Raw genomic sequence first — 19,942 nt, 5'->3', positions numbered from 1 at the left:
TTTGTTTTGTCTTCAGAAAAGGTGAAACTTGTTTGTGTAAATCTATGAGAATTAACGAGTCCCAACAACAAAACCTATTTTTAAATCTTTCTCACTTGAAAACAAGTAAGGAGGGAGCCATTCAATTACAAAGCAGTTGTGTCAATCACTCATGGTTGAATTGTAGTTAGGATGATTGGGGTTTATAAATATATTCTTTTCCATTTTCCTAGTCTTACTCATAATTAGACATTTTAAGGGAGATGATCAACTTTCAGCTGATGTGAAAGAGATACCTGGAATTTTCCTGACTGGTTTCTGGTGTTCCTCTGGCTAATGGGGTACACACCAGAGTCTTAGGAGATCCCCTTAATCCTTCTTTACACGTGGGTTTATGGAAATAATATTCATTTTTCAGAACCCAGTTCTGTTAGAGTTATACGCATGAAAAGCATCTGAATGACCATATCCAAGTGAAGAGGTGAGCTACCCTGGCAGCTTCCCAGGGTGCCACTTATAAGGGGCACTAAACACCCTTCAGATGTAATAAGGTAGACAGCTTCTGTCAGGCAGTATATGGTATTAGTGAGAAGAAATAATGTCTACTTGAGAAGCTAGATAAGGTGGAGACCCCATGCCTGAAGAGCAATTCATGGTTGATTATTTGCTTCTGAGGACAGGTCTGGGCTTTTGTTTTGCTGAGTGGGGTATACAAGTTTGGCCCAGACATGAATTGCTAAGAACATAAGGAAAAGAGGAGTTTGCCTTCACAGAGGACTTCCTCTGTATCCCTTCTGCCAAGTAGGTGTCCATCAAAATAAATGTTCAAATATTTAAGGAGCATCTAAAAGCCAGACATGGTGGTACATGCCTATAATCCCAGCTATTTGGGAGACTGAGGCAAGAAGATTGCAATTCATTGAGATCTTATCTCAAAATAAAATTAAAAAGGGATAGGGATGCAGCTCAGTGTCAGAGCACTTGCCTACCATTTGTGGGGCTCTGAGTTCAAGCCTCACTACCAAATAAATAAAGTAGAGCATCTGAGAAGTGCACCACAACATCAGCACATGTGTTGACTGGCCCAGCTCTGGGAAGGTGCTAGGTCTCCATTCCTGGATTGAGCGTAGCAGCCATGAGCAGGCCACATTTTTCTCTGAGAGCCGAAGATCAGTCCAGGGGTTTAGTGGGCTGGAGAGGGAAGATACACTTTCAGTATCCTCTGAACATGTAAGAGTCACTGGGTCACTGGGGCATTGGAATGGGGGCTCTTTGACAGGAATGGCAAATTTCCAAACTCTGCCATAAACAGAAGCGTCTACATTTCTGGCACCTACTTGACTCAGCTGCCTGTTTACTCTTCTGTACTTTCTGTTTTGTTTGTTTTAAGTAGTAGACTTTATCTCTTGGAGCAGTGTCAGATTTACAGACAAAGTAAGAGGAGAATTTGCATACACTACCCATCTCCTTCAAATTTTCTTAGTATTGTACATTTGTTAGAATTGAACAAATATGGATACATTATTTTAAATTGAAGACCATAGTTTATATTAAGGTTTATTCTTTGTGTTTTACAGCTCACCGGGTCTTTACAAATGTATAATGTAACATTGTGCAGAATGCTTTCATGAACCTAAAAAATCTCCTGTATTTCAAACCCTGGCAACCACTGATTTTTTCTTTTTTTTACTGTTTCCACAGTTTTACCTTTTTTCAGAATGCCATATAGATAGAATCATATGGTATATAGCCTTTTCAGATTTGCTTCTTTTGCTTACCAATACGCAATTAAGATTTCTCCTTGTCTTTTTGTGACTCGATACAACATTTTCATATTGTGGTAAGGACCCTGAACGTGAGATTTTTAAGAAGAATTTGTTTTTTGTTCTTTCTGTGTAGAGGAAGTGTAAAGGACAGAACTCTGAGGGAAAAGTAACAATCTAAAAAACCCCAGGAGATGATTGGAAGTCTGCATTCATTTTGCTAGTTTATTGTTGTTATTGCCTGCAAATAATGTTCCTATTTGCTTATCTTACCATGTTTCATGCAAAGTTAGTAGCGATGTCTAAATGCTTAACATGTTTACTTCTAAGCTTCTGTATGAAATATGTCTATCCTACAACAAAGCTTTGTGTTGCAAATTATAATGTCTTATTCAGTAAATTCACTTTCCTAATATCGCTAACATCTTCCGGTACGAGTTATTTCTGATCTCTTGAAGACGGATTGTATGTCCTTGAAGGCTGATTATATGTCACTTCTTCCTTCTGTTCTTTTATACTTATTTGACTGAAGAGAAAATCACATTTGCCAAACTGACGCACACAGGTTAGATGAATGTGTAGACTCCATTTTTAAGGCTAGAATGATGCTGAACAATTCTTCTTGGCACTCAACTATTGAACCTGACCCTCATTTTGTTTTCGCTCACTCATCTTCTTGTGTGACTTTACCCTCCCCTCAATAAATCAAGTATCACCATGCTATTCTGCATATAAAGATAATCAAGATCCTAACAAAGAGTAAAAGAAATGATAGAGCCCTAAGATTGGAAGTAAAGATAGACTGTTCTCCCATCATACAGATCTACCGTCAGGCTCAAAGAAGACCTTACATGCCTCTGACCAAGAAGCTCCCTTTACAGTGAATTAAGTACATCTGTGGGTTCATACTGTGGAAATTATTGGTCTTACCACATGCCTCATCACCAAAAAAACAGATGATTTGATGGAACAATGGGATGACTTTTCAAAGCTCAGTTGCAAAATCAGTTGATAGACAATACTTAGTGAGACTAGGGTGATACTTCATGATGTAGTATATACCTTAAACTAGCATCTGTCTCCCTCCAAACAAAAAAGGCATGAGTGCAGGAACCACATGTAGAACTGGGAATGACTCCTGTTATTATTGCAGCGAATAGCCTCCTTAAGAATTTTTCTCTACATATTTCTGTGACCTTGGGTTCAATGTGTCTAAGTGTCCTGGTGCCCAAGTAAGGAATGCTTACAAGGAAACAGTCGTGGTTTGATTGCATCACAACCTGAAAATGCCTCTTAACCACTTTGGGTTCCTTAAAGAAGAAGGTACCTGTATTTGTTGGGGTTGTTATAAAGAGGAAATTGGGTTGCTCAAATACGATGGTTGCAAGTAGAAAAATCAGGAGATTTGCTGAGGTGTCTTGATTAGTCCTTTCACCAATAATCCTGGCTGGTGGAAAACTGCAAGCAATCAATGAAAATGGACTACTAAGGAATGAAAGTTTGGCTTAATGCCCCGGGTAAAGAAATCCATTTAGAAGTACCTATAGAGAAGAATGATCATCATCTCAGATCCCATGACCTGCTACAGAAGTGGTACTGAAGTGCTTCTGTTTTACGTTGATTAACCTTTTTTTCCAGCCTCATTAATCCTCGGCTATCCTACATGAAGGAAATTAGTGGTAGGAAAGTTTTAGGTTTCATGTGGGAGTATGACAGAACTCATATTACCCTGCAATGATACAGTAGTCACAGGTCAAAATATTTTCTTAAAGGACTAGATAATAAATCAGGCTTTACAGGCCATGTGGTCTTTGTCACAACTCCCCATCTCTGCTGTTGTAGCACAAAAACAGCCATAAACAATACATAAAAGAATATGTGTGGCTGTGTGCTGATTAAAACTTTGCTAGCAAAAACAGATGGTGAGTCTGTAGGCTCTAGTCTGCTGACTTTTTGATAGGGAAATTCTGTGATCCGTGTACTAAGGAATGAGGGTATTATTCAGACAAAAGAAGAAAAAGTAGATGCTGAAACCATTCAATGTATTTTCTTTTAGCTTTTTGGAATATATAGCTCATTATTGTTATCTATAGTCACCCTACAGTACCATGGCACACCAGAAGTTCTTGCTCCTATTTAACTGATTTTCAAATAAGTAAAGATATAAATACTAAAAAAGAAAAGAGTAGATGCTGAAGGTGAAAGGGATGGACTGAACTGTGCTGGAGAGTTTTGGTTGCCACACCACACCCACTCTTTATAACTTTTCAAACTCCTTTATGCCTTGCTTCTTCGCCTTCTGGTTTTCAATTGGTTTTGAGCAACTGCAGTCAATAGCAGATCAGAGGACAGAGGGAGAGAGAGGTCAGGGTGTTTATTGCCCGTGTTCCTTCCCTGCCCAGCTGAAGGTTGTTAAAGGCTGTACCCCTCTACCACAGCTCATCTCAGGTGGCCTCTTCTGAAACTATACTTACCTACAGTTCTCCGCTGGCTTCTAGTAATCTCTCCCCTTGCCCTTCAGGTCTAGGGTCATTGCTGCTAAGCTTTGAAGTGCTTCAACACCTCTTACTGAGTTCCTTTCAGCATGCCCACACCATTAGAAATAGTCCTTTCATGATGCCTTCCTCAATTCCCATTTGAGTCTGTCATCTGTTTCCTATCAGGACCATGACTGAGGAGGATGTCACTAATTTTAAGATACTCCTTACATCATAGATGTTCAAATTTGAAAAAGAATGTGCACCTTATGATCAATGAACTATGCTGGATGTTGGTTGGGAGGACATTCCTGATGAATGCATTAATCAGTGGAGAATTAGCACTCACAGTATGGCTTACCTTAAAGACCAATGTAGCGTAGTGGTGTGGTAGAGTATGTGTTGTACAGAATTAACTTCAAAAATCAGAATCAATACTGCTTCTTCCTAAGTACCTAGATGCTCTTTCTCAGGCTTGCTTCTGATAACTAACAAAAAGGTCCTGATCTTGCCCAGGATGTCCACCTGTTATACCAGGAGCCAAAAACGTTCAAATGCTATTTAGTCATTCCATTTCTCATAAAATGAGATATTTCCAAAGCAAATGCTACCAACATGGATATAATATTGCTTTCTGTGAAGCAGTAAAAGTTACTGTCATTTGTGGCTCTTTTGAACAGAGTTCTGAGATCTCTGGAAGAGAATGATCCATCAGCATGGAACACATCAGGTTCCAGCCAACCCTATTTTAACACACATGGTCTTCCTTACTGCCTTTATTTCCAAGACATTATTTAAACTAGGCTATCTGGCTAGAATTTACCAACCCTTTAGCAAAACCATACATCAGAACTAAATAGATTGTCATATTATAGAAAATTAGCAATGACTGAGGCTAGTCAATCTAGACAACAGCTAATGTGCCTTTCAAAAAGTCTATTCCATTTCTTTCCTAATTTCAAATCTCCTACTGGTCCTTATAGAGACAAACAAACAAGTTTCACCCTGGCTCGCCTCCATGCTGCTCAGAGTGCTGGTCTATAAGACAAGGAACTTCCATCAGAACACAACTCAATGTGCTGTTTCCTTCACTGAGAAAGTTTTGCTATCAAAAAAACTGAAGCCAACTAAAATCTGTTCAAGAGGGGAAGAAAAGGGGAGTTAAGAGGGTAATATAGATGGTGAATTTGACCAAAGTACATTATATGCATATACGGAACTATCACAATTAATTTACACTAATAAAAACATCAGCTTAACTAAATAATGTGTTTGTCAACATTCAGGGACCAGCAACCAGTGAGAGGACTACACTCTGAGGAGCATTGCTCTAGAGGGTCTTGGAACTCGATCCCTTCACAAGTCCACCTTCCATATTGCTACCACTTGTTGAGAAATGAGAGCATTTTTCTCTTTCAGGATTTCTAAAAAAGAAGCAAAATTAAATCTTCTCCTCAAGCCTGGGAGTTCATGCTGAGTCTCAGAGGGCATCAGAAACCCATTCAACTGAAATTGAAATTGTCAAATGAAATCCAGCCACAGGCAGTGGTTCCCTCCTGTAATCCTAGCTACTCAAGCAGCAGAGATTGGAAGGATCAAGTTTGAGGTCATCCCTGGCAAAATGTAGAACCCATCTTAATCAATAAAAAGCTGAGTATGGTGGTGCATGCCTGTCATCCCAGTTAGATGGGAAGTGTAAATAAGAGGAATGTGGTCCAGGCCTGCCCACGCATCAACTTAAGACCCTATCTCAAACATAACAAAAGCAAAAAGGGCTGGAGGATATGGCTCAAATGGTAGTGTGCCTGCCTGGAAAGTGCAAGGCCTTGAGTTCAAACCCCAGTACCACCAAATAAAATTCCATGAAACTAAGAGATACATTGGAACATACTTAAGAAAGAAAGATTAGGATTTGATCTGTGTCCAGAGAGATGACATCATTTCAGTTCCATTCAAAATTAGTCTCATAGCCTCAGAGCTCTTTTGCCTAAGCACAACACATTTCTGCATGTGTGGAAAGGGAGGAAGGGAAGTTGAGAGAGAGAGAGAGAGAGATGCAGCACCTAGGGACAGTCTTCACTAGTCTTGCCAGAGCTGAGTGAAAAGTAAGTCCAAATTTTGTTTTCTTGCAGTCCTTTTCAATCAAGGGTCCATTACCATATAGAATTATATTAACGGTCAGTATGGTTCAGCTTAAGACAGCACAATGTTTGGTATTCAAACCCCTGAGCATTCTATAACTTTTCCAGGGTGTCAGCAAGGTCAAAGCCATCTTCCTTATTTGTTCTTTTCATTATGCAAAAAGGGCAGCACTTTAGCATGAATTAAGACAGTGTATTTCTTCAACTTCATCCATTCACATTAAAACACACTACCAGTTTCATTTAAGAATACCCTTAATGAAGTAGTAAAAAATACTAACGTTATTGAGTCTTGACCCTTAAATACCTGTGTTTCAAATATTTTCTGTGCATACGATCACAGATATTTTTATTTCAAAGAATAAATGACAGGTAAACTATGACTATTCAGGCTTGAGAATTTGGTAGGCATTCTCTCAAAAAGTGAATAAAATGAACCCGCTACTTCAGGGAAAACAACTGACAGTATTTGTCACTAATAATAAAACTCAAGCTTTGAAGTAGAAATTAGAATTTTGAAAAATCTGTATTCTTCATTTTGAGTGTGACAGCTTCTTGTTATACACATTTCTGATGAGATTGGTGGTGACATTAACAAATGTGATTTTCTGATATTATGTAAGAAAATCTGTGTACTAAATGACCCATGTATTGATTATAAAATCATGCATGAATAAAAGATTCATTCAAAGCACAAAACAGAGTACAAAAATATTGCCATATTGCCATTAATTTATAAGGAACTACTATTTGCTGACTTTTGATGAAATGTCAAAGAAAACTACCTAAATAGACTATTAAAATACTTCTTCCTTTCCATATATATATTTAATATATATTATTTGCATGTATATATAAAATATTTGAAGCCAGGATTTCTTCTGACACCAATCAAAATGACATATTGCAAAAGACTGAATAGGAAAACATGAGAATCTAGCAATCTTCTTGCTTTGCACCTCAGTGAAACATTTACTCATGCCCTGAGGTAAACTACTTATACAAGTGGACAGCAGTGTTCTATGATCCCATCTAACATAGCTGGCTTACATTTACAGGCAGAATGAGGTTTTACCTCATGTATACTCCATGTAAAGCCGGGTAATGACGATCAGGAGCAGATACAGGACTCGAACTTTTCAAAGCCTTACTTCTTTCATCTTCACTCCTGATGCTATAAACCATGAAGCTCACCAACCCCACTCCTACCCAAATCTCTTACTTGGATATAGTAGGGTTCCATCAAAATACAATCATTTTTAATAATGCTTTGATGCATCTTGGCAACCATACAGGCCACACCAGAGCCCCACGGCCAAGCCACCTTCTTTTATGACAGACTTTGAAGAGACATGCAAAAATGTAAGACAACGCCTCTCACCTTACCTTTTGTTTTGAAATAATGCTTGTTTTTTTTTCAAAAATATGTTACCTATGATAATATGTAGTGCATTTATTTTTTGAATTGAATTAAAATGTAATTTTTTAAAACTTCCCAGTTTCACTTTCTAAAAACATGGGCAAATATTGATAGATGGAACCCACATAAACAAAAGTTCTTTGGAATCCAAAGGTTTGAGAGCTGCTGGCTTAAGGGAATATTTATAGACTCAAAATGCTCTCATTTTAATCCTTACAGATAGCTAAATATCTAGTTCATCAGTTTGATCTTATAGAAGCTTGTTTTTAGGCTTTATTTTGTGTATTTCAGTTTAACTTAATCCTAAGGCCTTTTCTTTTTCTTTTTTTTTTTTCTTTTCAGTACTTGGGTTTGAGCTCAGGGCTTCACACTTGCTAAGCAGGTACTCTACCACTTGAGCCACACCTCCAGCCCTTTTTGCTCTGGTTATTTTGGCTGGCCTACACTGCAATCCTCCTATTTTGTTTCCTGCTGTGACTGGGATGACAGATGCACACCACTGCACCCAGCTTTTTATCTTGAGATGAGGTCTCACAAACTTTTTTTTGCCTAGACTGGCCTAGAACTGCAATCCTTCTGATTTCAGCTTCCTACATAGCTTGAGATGATAGGCACACACCACCAAGCCCAGCTATTGTTTGAGATGGAGTCTTACTAACTTTTTGTCCAGGCTGGCCTCTAACCATGATCCTCAAAGTCTCAGCCTCACAAGTAGCCAGGATTACAGGCATGAGCCATAGGTGTCTAGCTTGTCTTTACTATTTTAAGGGGTGGTCCTTCTGGATTTTCAGTGGAAGTCTGAGCTTCTCACTGAGCCCATTTAACTTTACTGGACTTGACCTCCAAACTCTGCCTTCCAGCACTAATCAGCTGCTAAGCAGTCTGTCAACTCTTTTTCTTCCCGCTGTGGTTTCCGTCCTGGACTCTGTGGAGTCTCACTCTTTGTGTGCACAGCAGGGGTCAGTTAAGGATTTGAAGAGAACTTATAATCAGAATTGGGTCCTCCCCCCATGTCTTTACTCCTTTCCTATATCTTCTCCTTAATTCCCAGCTTCTCTGGCCGCCCTGACCTCCATTCTCTGAATTCTCAGCTCAATAACATTACAGCCTTCTGCTTAAGTTCCAAGTCCAGAACACCAAGCTATTGGATGAGTCTTAGGGTGAAAAGCCAACTAAATGTGGATTTGACCCAATGTGCTTCCATTCTTTCAGGGTCAGTGCTCTTCCAGTCTCTGCCTGCTTTTTGGTTGAGCTCCAGTGAGTTCAAACAACTTTTTTTCCTATGTTTTGTCGAGTTGTAATTGTTACCAGCAGGAGGGTTATAATGATATGAGGTACTGTGCCATTCAATGAAATAGAACTCTGGTCTCTTCCCATTTCTGGACTAAGATTAGCAAGGCTATGTCCTCATCCTTGGAGAGTCAGCAGAACCAATGCCAGGTCATTGAACAATGTGTCCTTCTCCGGCCATGCAGTGTTCTATGGATTATTTTCCTACCCAGAGAGTTTAATATCCTTGTACCCGGGTGTGTGCTTGTTTGTTGATTTATTTGAGGCGCTGTGGGTTGAACCCAAGGCATGTATTCTTCCACTGAGTGACACCCCCAGCCCGCTTGGGTCGTTTTGATGTTGGGTCAAATGCCATCATCAGACATTTCTTGTCTTACAAACTACCCGAGCCTCTTATCTAGCCTTTTGGATCCTACATTTACATTTTATGATTGACTCATGTCATTATGTATGCCTCATTCAAGAAGGCTTTATTTTTTACTATACTTCATCATTGTAGACTTATAGTTCTAGTTGACATTAATTAATATAATATTTTTCATGTTCATATTGTCACCACTTGAGTTTTTTCTTCAAGCTAACATATTCTTTCACTTTTCTTACTCTCTTAGATTGAAGTATAATTTCCCTACAATAAAATACAACCATTTAAAGGGTACAGTTAGATGTTTCTTGAAATGGATAAGCTCACATTTCTATGAAGAATATTTTAACACCCATGAATGTTCCTTTTGTGCCCCTTTTCAATCGACCCCTCCCACCACAGATTCAATAGCATTGTACTGATTTCTGTCTACTTTGAACTGTTCTCAAGTTTCATACAAATGGAATCATATGATATTTACTCCTTGGAGTCTGACTTTATTTCACTAAGGTAATAATTTTGAACTTCATCTATATTGTACATATCAGTAGTTTGTTGATTTTTATTTCTGAGTAGTATTCTGTCATACCAGCAGTATATGAGTACCAGTTGATACACTTCCTATCAACACTTGGTATTGTTATTTTTCTTTTATTTTAATCATTCTAATGATATCTTATTGTGGTTTTCATTTTCATTTCCCTGATAAGAAAGATGTTGAAGATGTGCTTAGGCCATTAATACATCTTTTTTTGAACTGTCTGATCAAGTCTTTTGCTAATTTTTGCTATTTGTATTTTATTATTGATTTTAGGGGCTCTCTATGTAAAGGAAATGAAATTAGCATGTCAAAGAGACACCTGTACTGCCTTGTATATTGCAGCATTAGCATTATTCACAATAGCCAAGATATAGAATCAACCTAAGTGTCATTAACAGATGAACAGACATCTTTTTTTTTTTTTTGGTGCTGGGATCGAACCCAGGGCCTTCCGCATGCTAAGCAAGCGCTGTACCACCAAGCTACATCCCAGCCATGAACAGACATCTTTATTTTCTACAATATTCCCTGTTATCTATGAAAACATTCTTGCCTTCTAACAGCAAGATGTCTCAGGCTTCTATTGAGTTTTCCTGCCCCACACATAGAACCAACTACTGTCTAAGAAATCATAGAACTAACTACTGTCTACGAAATCCTGTCTCATCCTTGTAGAGCTCATGATAATTCCTGTTTTACCTGTGCTAGACCCCAAGGCAAGAAGAGCTGGACCCAGCTCCCCTCTGTGTTATGACAGATTACACAGGATTCACCATGAAGGTCAGTTCTGGTAACCAAGCAATTGCATTCTGTAAATAAAAACTTCAAAGCCTGTTAAGTTCTCCATGCTTCTTGTGTCTATAATACTCCAGTTAAATAGGCATGAGCTGTTAAGCAATCCCCTCACTAGTCTCCTGTTGTTTTCTCATTCTCATACTGCTCTTAGTGTTCCCCTAGGCCTCATGGAAAAAGTCCTCCCTACAGGACTTGGTGCAAAGCCAGTGCATTAAAGTCACTGTAGGGAATTGCACTCAAAGACTCAGCACCTCCTCACCACTTGCCCTGGCCAATCATGGTCTTTCATATACAGACTCCATGAGGCGATTGGTTCTAGAACCCCCGAGGACACAAAACCTGCCCTTACATAAAATGGTACAGTATTTGCCTATAACCTATGCACATCCTCCCATACACTTCAAATCATCTCTAGATTACTTTTAGTATCTCATACAAGGCGAACACTATGTAAATAGTTGCTATACTGCATTGTTTGGGGAGTGATGAAAAGAAAAACGTTGACCTCAGATGCTGTCTTCCAGATGTGGAAGGAGGGCGAAATATACTTGCATTCTTGCCTCTGGTGCTTCTTAGCTTCTTTATCTGAGGTTTGGCCAAGAGTCTTCTTCAGGTACCTCTGCTGGCATCTCCTTGTGGAAGTGGGAAAGATTTTGAGGACACTGCTCCCAATTCTACCTCATACTTAGTACTACTATTCTACTCCTAGCCCTCTGTCTGACTCCGGGTCCTTTTGTTTGGGGCTCCCTCAACAGGGAGATGATCCACGTCTGCAGTGGTCCAGCTGACTCTCAACCAGTGCACTGTCCCATGGGGAGAAATTGAACAAGGGGGGTCACCACTTTCTACAGTGGTGACTTAAACCACTGAGGTAAGTGATTAAAGGCTTACCTCTTTCATTTTTGATTTGTTGTGTTAACTCCACTGCCTGAGAGCTTAGTTCTCTCCCAGCTCAGTTGAGCTTCTGAAAAAACTATATTTTTCCATTTCTAAAACACCACAAAGAATCATTGACCACAGTGAACAAGTAGACTAGTACTTGATAAACAAAGTGAATTCATGTTTGCTCCAAAATGTTTTATTAACAAAAGTTTTTTATAAACAATAAAATAGAAGGAAGTTATGTGTCACACTGAATAACATGTTGAAAGCATGTATATGTTTGTGGTTTCTAATTTCTTTACAAAAAATTAACCACCCACAATGGAGTAAAGAGAGTAGTTAGTAAATATATTCATATAATTTTTGAAACATTTAAAGTAAAAAAAAGCATTTTGCCAATTCCCAAGAGCAAAGAAAGTGCATAATAAAATAGACTTTAAAAAATTACAAATAAAATCTGTACATCGAGGATATTTTTAAGGCCTTCCCATGTGCACTGCACTATGTAGAAAAGAGAAGAGGAACCACTGAGAAAAGAACATCGCATCAGGTGCTACAGGTCTGGCCCATTTCGGCTTGCAGGATCATCTCCTCTTTTCTCAAGGGGAAAGTGTCAATCAGGTTGAAGAGGGCCATGGGTGTCACCAGGGAGACGTAGCGTTCCTTATCCATGCCATGTTTATCCACTAGCACCATACTGAAGGAGTAAAGTGGGATTCGCAGCAAGAGCCTGAGACAAGCAAAGAAGAGAAGGCTATGTCAAACTCCAACTCCCAAGAGTTCTGTAGGTCAACCAGAGGCCTATAGTGACACTGTGTGCATAGAAGGCTTGATACCATGAAGGACTGAATCACCCTTTAGACCTTTGCTACTCAAAGTGTGGTCCCTTGAGCCAGCCACACCATATGAGAACTGGTTCAGAATGGAGTCTTACATCTCACCCCAAACCTTCCAAATTAGAATTTCCATCCTTAGCAAGATCCCCAGATGACTGGCTTGCACATCAAAGACTAAGGAGCTCTTCTTTAGACTATGGTCAGGACATCGGGCTTGCAATGGCGCCATGCACTGGTAGTTGCTCCAAGGCATATACAACAAGGCTAACAGATTTGAAGGACCCTGAATTGGAGTCTGTGGACCAGTTTTGCATAACCACATACATACTAGGGCTATATCAGTGGTTATCAGCAGTTGTGATTTGCCTTCTCAGGGAACATTTGGTCATGTCTGGACACATTTTTGGCCATTACAACGGGGAGTGGAGATGCTACTGGCATCTAGTGGGTAGATGTCAGCGTTGCTGTTAAGCATCCTACAATGCAGAAGACAACTCCTCATCAAACAAATCCAGCCCCAAATGTCAAAACGGCCAAGGCTGAGGACCCCTGAACAAAGTTGAGTAATTGAAATACCTTTCCAAGCATTACAGTTATGGCCTGTTTGGTGGCCAGCTCAGGACTGCATAGTTAGAAGGGAATGAGCTTGGTCTACACCATAGGTATCCTGACTCGGTTACTGTAATTTGTACTCCAAATGTTACCAAAAAATAATTTGACATGGTTTCAAGTGCCTGATGTTCTTTCTACTCTACTACACTAGAATTTAATCTGCAGATGTTGTATTCATTTTTAAAAGTTTTTATTAGCATAAATTAATTATACAAAGGGGTTTCATTATGATTTATAACATGCATACTTTGGTCAAATTCACCCCATCTATATTACTCTTTCTTAATCACCCTCTCTTGCCCCCTCCTTTTTGATAGTTTTGGTGGATTTCACTGTACTATTTTCAGACATATAATAATGTACTTCTATAATATTTACACCCTATCATTCTCTCCTCTCTCTTCTCCTACCCACCTATTCCACCCCAACTGTCCTATGTAGATGATTTATATTAATACCAACATGTTTAGACGAGAAAAGCCAGAGAAGGTAAACAAACAGATAAGCTGAGCCCAGTCAATTAATGAGCCTACTCAGTCTCCTCTCCTGTTGTGTTTTGTTTAGTTTTTTCAGTTGAGAATTCTTGAGATTGTGTGTGAGGCAGAATATGTACTCCATCTGGATTTAAAGTGAAATATTTTTTCCTCATACAGAAGGATCAAAGTTTTTTTTTAAATCATTATTTAAGATGCCAAGTGACTTAACACTGTTTTTTTGTTTTTGGTCTTTTTTTTTTTTTGCCTTTTAAGAGGGAATTTCAGGGAAGATAGGGAAATTTTATATTTTATCCCAGTGGGAGGCTAAATTGCTAAACCATTTCTGGTGACTAGAAATGAAGGAAATGTGACATCACAGTGACATCACACTGCTTCCATCAGGTGTTCTGTGGCACTAAGAGGAGACCTAAAGAGTAGGTGACTTAGCAAAGTGCATTAAAGAGTTTGAACACGTGAATGTAGACCATGCAAGCGAGTAAGGTGTAAGTAAATAATGTGGGAAAGAAAAGCTAAATTGTTCTGTATCTTTAAGAGGAGGAGAACTAAGTTTCTGGGGAAGTCTAAAGCTGGGGGGTAGGGTGGGGAAGAGTCCCAGGAAAAGAGAGAAGTGGGAAAGTAAGCAGATCTATAGGCAGTAAAGGGCCAAGTAATATGGTGGCTGGAGGCTGTGGGGAAGGGTGACCAATGAGGCATTGTAGCCTTTGGTTTAATAGTGCTTATGAGGCCAGGATGGTGCCACTACATGCCCTCCTTGTGTGAGCCTTGTGCCTTGACTGACACAGAATATAAACAGGAAAGACTGTCATGGAAAGGAATGAATTGTTGGATCAGCAGGCCACCAATGGCCACAGGAATACATCCCACTGGGGCAGAGAGACCACAGGGATCTTGGGGATGGATTATCAGACACCTCACAGATCATGAGATGAGGGGCAGGGCCAGCAGCATGTCAGAGTTACACAACTGGCTGTTCTAAGATTAGAAGGAGTTCTTCCTAGACAATCTTCTAAGGAACTCTGTAGACTCAAACAATATTGCCAGTATTAAACTTACAGTTTTCTTGGTCCCTATCATCTTTGGGATTGGCAGAAAATTTCTCTGGGGTGTATGACTTAACCCATACATCAAATCTAAAAGGCAAGAAGGGCAAGAAGGAAAATCTAAAAGGGCAAGAAGGAAAGCAGACAATGACTTTATAACACCAGGAAGGCAATCAGTCTCCTCTTTCTAATTATTCCCTTTAATAGTTTTACCATGGCCTCAATGCTATTTAAAAATAGCATTCTAACCAGACAAGAGAATTTTCAAGTTATCCAGGCATTCTGCTTCTCCTTTTCTTCTTTCCTGCTTTTCATTCTTTGCCTACAATCATCCCTTTTCCTCTGTGCTAGACAGTAGGCTGGAATTCAAAGGAGAAAAGAACGCATCATCCATCTTCCAAGTTCTGTGTTCCTCACTGACATGTCTGATAAAGGGGGCTATGCATCCTGAAATCGAATCCACCTGAGTGACCATCTCTGTGTGGTGTTTACCTGGACTGTCTTCTAGCTACATAATCAAGACTGACTCTCTCCTTAAAAGTTGCTTGGCAAAATTTCTGTTTTAAAACTGATGCCTCTTGTAAAAAACCAGGCTAATGAGTGTCATGGTATGGTGCTTGGGAACTTGCTAGAGATGTAAGTTCTAGGTCTCCACCCTAGGCCTACTAAATCCTAAACTGCAGGGATAAAGCACAGCACTAGGTGTCTCAACAAGCCCCCAGGGCTAAAGTTTGAGAAACACTGCATAATTCATTTAAGCAACTTTTGTTTTTAAATTAAATCATTCTCAGCCTACAGATGTCTATAGTAGCCCCAATATTTATAACCTGAATAATAGTTTTTTTAATCAGATTTTTCTGTTTCTCAAGTTTAAATAGTTTAAAATCACATCAAGATTTTATGATTGTATATATGTACATAGCATGTGTATACACACATTATACATGTACAAATGTATATATATATATACATATACATGTATATATATATATATATATATATACATATACATGTATATATATATATATATATATATATATATGTATATATATATATATACATGTATATCTGCCATCCAAAGAAGACCACTTGGCAAATTCTGCAACAAGTTTTCAAAAACTCATTGACACAGGGTATGAGCAACATACCCTGTTGTTGGTAAATAAACAACTTCATAAAGCCTACTTTAAGAATTTAAAACTAATTTTTTTGATATCAACAATAATCCTCTGTCTTGAGTTTTTCAGGCTTCAATTTGAGTGTTAGTAATTCTACATACCTTCATAAAGCCTACAGTTATCCCTGGAAAAAGTAAAGCCTTTTCAATGGAATGTAGAGTCATTTACTCCACCTATCACTTACCACCCCACTTACCTGGTACCAACGTAGTACCACGCGCCATGTTAGGTACTGAGTAGCAAATATTGGGAAAAAATATGGTGCTGACCTCAAGTGGTACACTTTGATGTGGTACTAGATGCAAATGTAGTAGGATAAAAAATATGAACGCTTATGCATGGTGTCCAGCCTTCTCTCATCATCAGTCATCCCTAAGGCTCTGAGCTTTTGGCCTTGGTGGGCCTGGGGAAGACTATTTCTGGTTAGAAAGTGATATAAATCAAATATAGAATGGGTCAAAGGCAGCTGGAAAATAGGAAAATTATATGAAGAAGCTACTATGTTAATGTTTTTATCATATAATCTCTCAAGGAATATCTGTGAACTTCTCTAAACACCTGTGAACAGGGTTCTCTAAATACCATTTTATTGTCTTCCTGGGAATACAGGTTACATTTCCCAGCCTCCCTTGAAGCTCAATTGCAATCATGTGACTAGTTCTGGCCAATGGACTGGGAGAGGTGAAGCATAAAAGAGTGGGTGTGAGCTATAGTATTGATGCTGAATGCCCTCCAAAAGCCCATGTGTTAAAGTCTTTGTTTCTGGGGTGGCATAATTGGGAGGTGGTGGACCCTTTGAGAGGTGAGGCCTTGTGTATGGTCTTTACATATGTTTAGTGGAATTTCCTCCAATGGGATCATAGGACTCTAGTCTTTCAGTCTCTCTTTGAATCCAGGCTCTTGATGTAAGTGATTTGCTCTGCCATGTGTTTCCTCTATATGTGCCACCCTCACCAAAGACCCAAGGCACTGGGTCTGCCTGATATCCAATTTAAACCTTCAAAATCATGAGCTAAATAAATCTTTTCACTTTATAAGTTAATTGCCTCAGGTATTTCATTATAATAGCAAGAAGCTGACCAATAGAATGCAGTTTGTTTTTACTTTCTTTCTTCCCCCTTTGTAGAAACCTGGAAGCATGTGTTCAGGGTGTTACTCTACAAGATGGTATAGCCATCTGGGATTCTGAAAGAAAGGGAGCTTCTGAGACCCTGAGAACAGAGATCTGTACTTTCCTCTGCAGTGTGAGAGGGAGAAAAAAGTTAGGCAAGACAAGAAGATTTTAAGGAATATTACTTTAGCCTAATTATCCATTTCACAATAATCAAGAGATACAAGTAAAATTTCAAGTTACTCTGAGATTACCTTTTAGCTGTTGAATTCTGCTTCTTTAACTAACACATCATTACTCTGTCTGAACACTATGGCTCTAGCTTTATAAGTGTGACCAAAATAAAATATAATTGTTAAAATAGGAGTATGGACAAATGCTCTGGAAGCATGGAGGAAAAAGAGGCCAAGCTTGGAAAGGCTAATTGGATGCCTGCCTTCCTAATAAGAACCAGGATTGCTTAGGTCCTTTTTATTCAGCTCCTCCTCCCTTACCAACTCAAAACACACACATACACACACACACACACACACACACACACACACACATACACAGGTGCGGTGGGGGAAAAGCAAATATACTTGGTTAGAGGAGAAAGAAGAGAACAGTGGTAATTATCCACTGCATAATTTACTTGGTCAAGCAGCAACATGCCAATTGGCTTGGTTATAATACACCCAGAATAAAAGCAATTAAACACTGAAGGCTGCCTGAACTCAGTACTGAACAGAAATAAATCAGGGAACCTGGTCAGATACAAGTGCATTCAGAGGGGATCGAATTTAAGGAGAGAACATTTTCCTACCTGAGCTGCAGAGCTAGGGCAGGAGGCATAATCTTTGCTCTGATTCTGCCGATGAGGGTTGGGAAAACACCCACTAGCTCCACCACCGTGATGTGTCGAAGATCCAGGCCACACTGTGCTTGCTGTGGGGAGGGAACCAACAAAGGTGCTGTGAGTATGGCTTAGGAAAGAGATCTCCGTGTCAACCTGCAGACCGACAGACAGAAGCAGCAATGGTTTGTTTGTTTGCATATGTTTCTTTGCCCACTCCAAACTGCCCTGAAAACAACTGAGAATTTGGGTTAAACTAGTGACTATAAAACCTAAATACCTTCCTAGAGGAATCATTAAGAAATGGCTTGGCAATGGGACTTTAAAAACCTAAGCAAAATGGCAGTCTATGGTATTTCCAGATGGGGTGAGACCTTGCATGAGTCAGATTTCCTAAAAAGTGTCCAAGACCACCCCAGAGGACTCTTTGCAAGGAGAGAAGAATATTTTCCAGAGTCCCCTTCTCTGCCATTGCTTCCAACATCCACATCCCTCTGCCCTATGCCGCCCATATCCAAACCCAGGAAAATAAAGATAAAAGGTTCCAGCACTCTGAGCTGGCCCTTGGCAAGAACATCAGGCATGTGACTCAGTTAGCCATGTGGCAGGAGATCTCACCAGGAAGGAAAGCGGAGATAAGGAACAAAAAAAATAAATAACTGAAAATGAGTAAGACTAATCATGCTAAATGGAAAAGGAAAATTTAAAACCCTGAATTATTAGAACACCAAATAGGTTGGATGTGGTGGTGCCTACCTATAATCCCAGCACTCAAGAGGCTCAGGCAGGAGGATCATGAGTTCTAGGGCATCCTGGGCTACATCGTTAGACCCAGTCTCAAAAAAAAAAATCCACCAAATGACTTTTATCACAATTCCCTAAAACATTCCTGTCTAGAGTGACGGAGTGAGTAAGAAAGTTAGAAAAGATTAGCAACACATGTTTCTATTATTCTAACTGAAATGCCTAAGTCAATCAAACCTTTCTTGAAGGCTCTGATTAAAATGCAAATACGAGTATTGTTGGAGGAGGAGGTCACAAACAAAAGCATCTTGATCCAAAACATATCCAGCCGGGCACCGGTGGCTCATATCTGTAATCCTAGCTTCTTAGGAGGCAGAGATCAGGAGGATCTCAGTTTAAAGCCAGTCCAGGCAAACAGTTTGAGAGACCCTATCCTGAAAATACCCAACACACACAACACAAAAAAGGGTTGGCAGAATAGCTCAAGTAGCAGGGTATGAGGCCCTGAGTTCAATCTAGCATCTGAAGGAAAAGGGACAACTTGGGCAGAGGGTGGCTAATTTTTCTGCAAAGGAGCCAGATAGTAAATATTGGTCCTCTACAGGCTGATTGGCATCTATCTTAAGTACTCAACTCTTCCATTATAAATGCAAAAGCAGCCTAAATAATGCACAAATGGATGAATGTGACTGTGTCCAACAAAACCCAGCAATGGTCCTAATAGGGCCCACGGGCCATAGTTCCCTGATTTAGAGGAAAAGTGCATTATTTGGCTTGGCTTATTTGTATGGACTAAAAAGAGGCCAAGGAATTTATGACCATGCCATGTTGCAATGCTGATTTCCTACAAATAGAGAAGAGTAATCTTGTGTTTTCTGAAGAGCAAACCCCTGAGACAAGGGGAGACAAGGGGATGTAAGGTGGCAGGAATTAGGAGTACAGATGTAAAAAATTGGTACCTATCAAGATGGCTCGAAATTTTTTCACATGTCTCTTCCGAGTGAGTTCAGGGCAGTTTGTCAAGTGCATGGGAATAATGAAGAAAGGTTTATTCATTGTAGTAATGCTGACATGAGTAGTAAATTATAGCCTTTGATTTAACAAACATTATCCTAAATACTTCTAGTCACAATAATAAATGAATGAAATATTCTCAAACATATGTGTAGCATAACCTGCCTCTTTAGCTTTCATTCGGGCTGGCCAATCTTACTGCAAACCACCGTCAGGACAAAATCGAGCAATTTCTAGTTTGATCTTTACAGTTTCTAGCCCCGCCTCAAGATGCTGGTTGCCTTGTTTAGTAGCTACAAAATTTACACAGCTGAGCAGCTCATTTCTTGGAAAAGTGCTCCTCAAAGTTGAAAGTGTTTGAAAATCCCCTGGCTGTCTTATTAGACTATAGATTCTGATGCAATAGGTCTTGTGAGAGGACTA

General features: G+C 39.4%; 1 protein-coding gene across 2 annotated transcripts in view; it reads right to left on the bottom strand.

Moving 5' to 3' along the window:
* Nucleotides 1–11,826: 11,826 nt before the first annotated feature.
* Nucleotides 11,827–19,942, bottom strand: part of Srpx (sushi repeat containing protein X-linked) — a 72,231-nt gene continuing 64,115 nt past the window's right edge. For both annotated transcript variants that reach the window (XM_074062318.1, XM_074062319.1), the window contains 2 exons: nt 17,732–17,853; nt 11,827–12,382 (listed from right to left, as the gene is read on the bottom strand). In XM_074062318.1, coding sequence (XP_073918419.1) covers nt 12,199–12,382; nt 17,732–17,853 — 306 coding nt within the window. In that variant the 3' untranslated portion in view covers nt 11,827–12,198. The remainder of the gene's footprint in view (nt 12,383–17,731; nt 17,854–19,942) is intronic.

This window comes from Castor canadensis, chromosome X (genome assembly GCF_047511655.1).
Source record: "Castor canadensis chromosome X, mCasCan1.hap1v2, whole genome shotgun sequence".
NCBI classification, from domain to species: Eukaryota; Metazoa; Chordata; class Mammalia; order Rodentia; family Castoridae; genus Castor; species Castor canadensis.
Note: the sequence above shows the minus strand (reverse complement) of the source record. Positions and strands in the feature narration are given on the sequence as shown.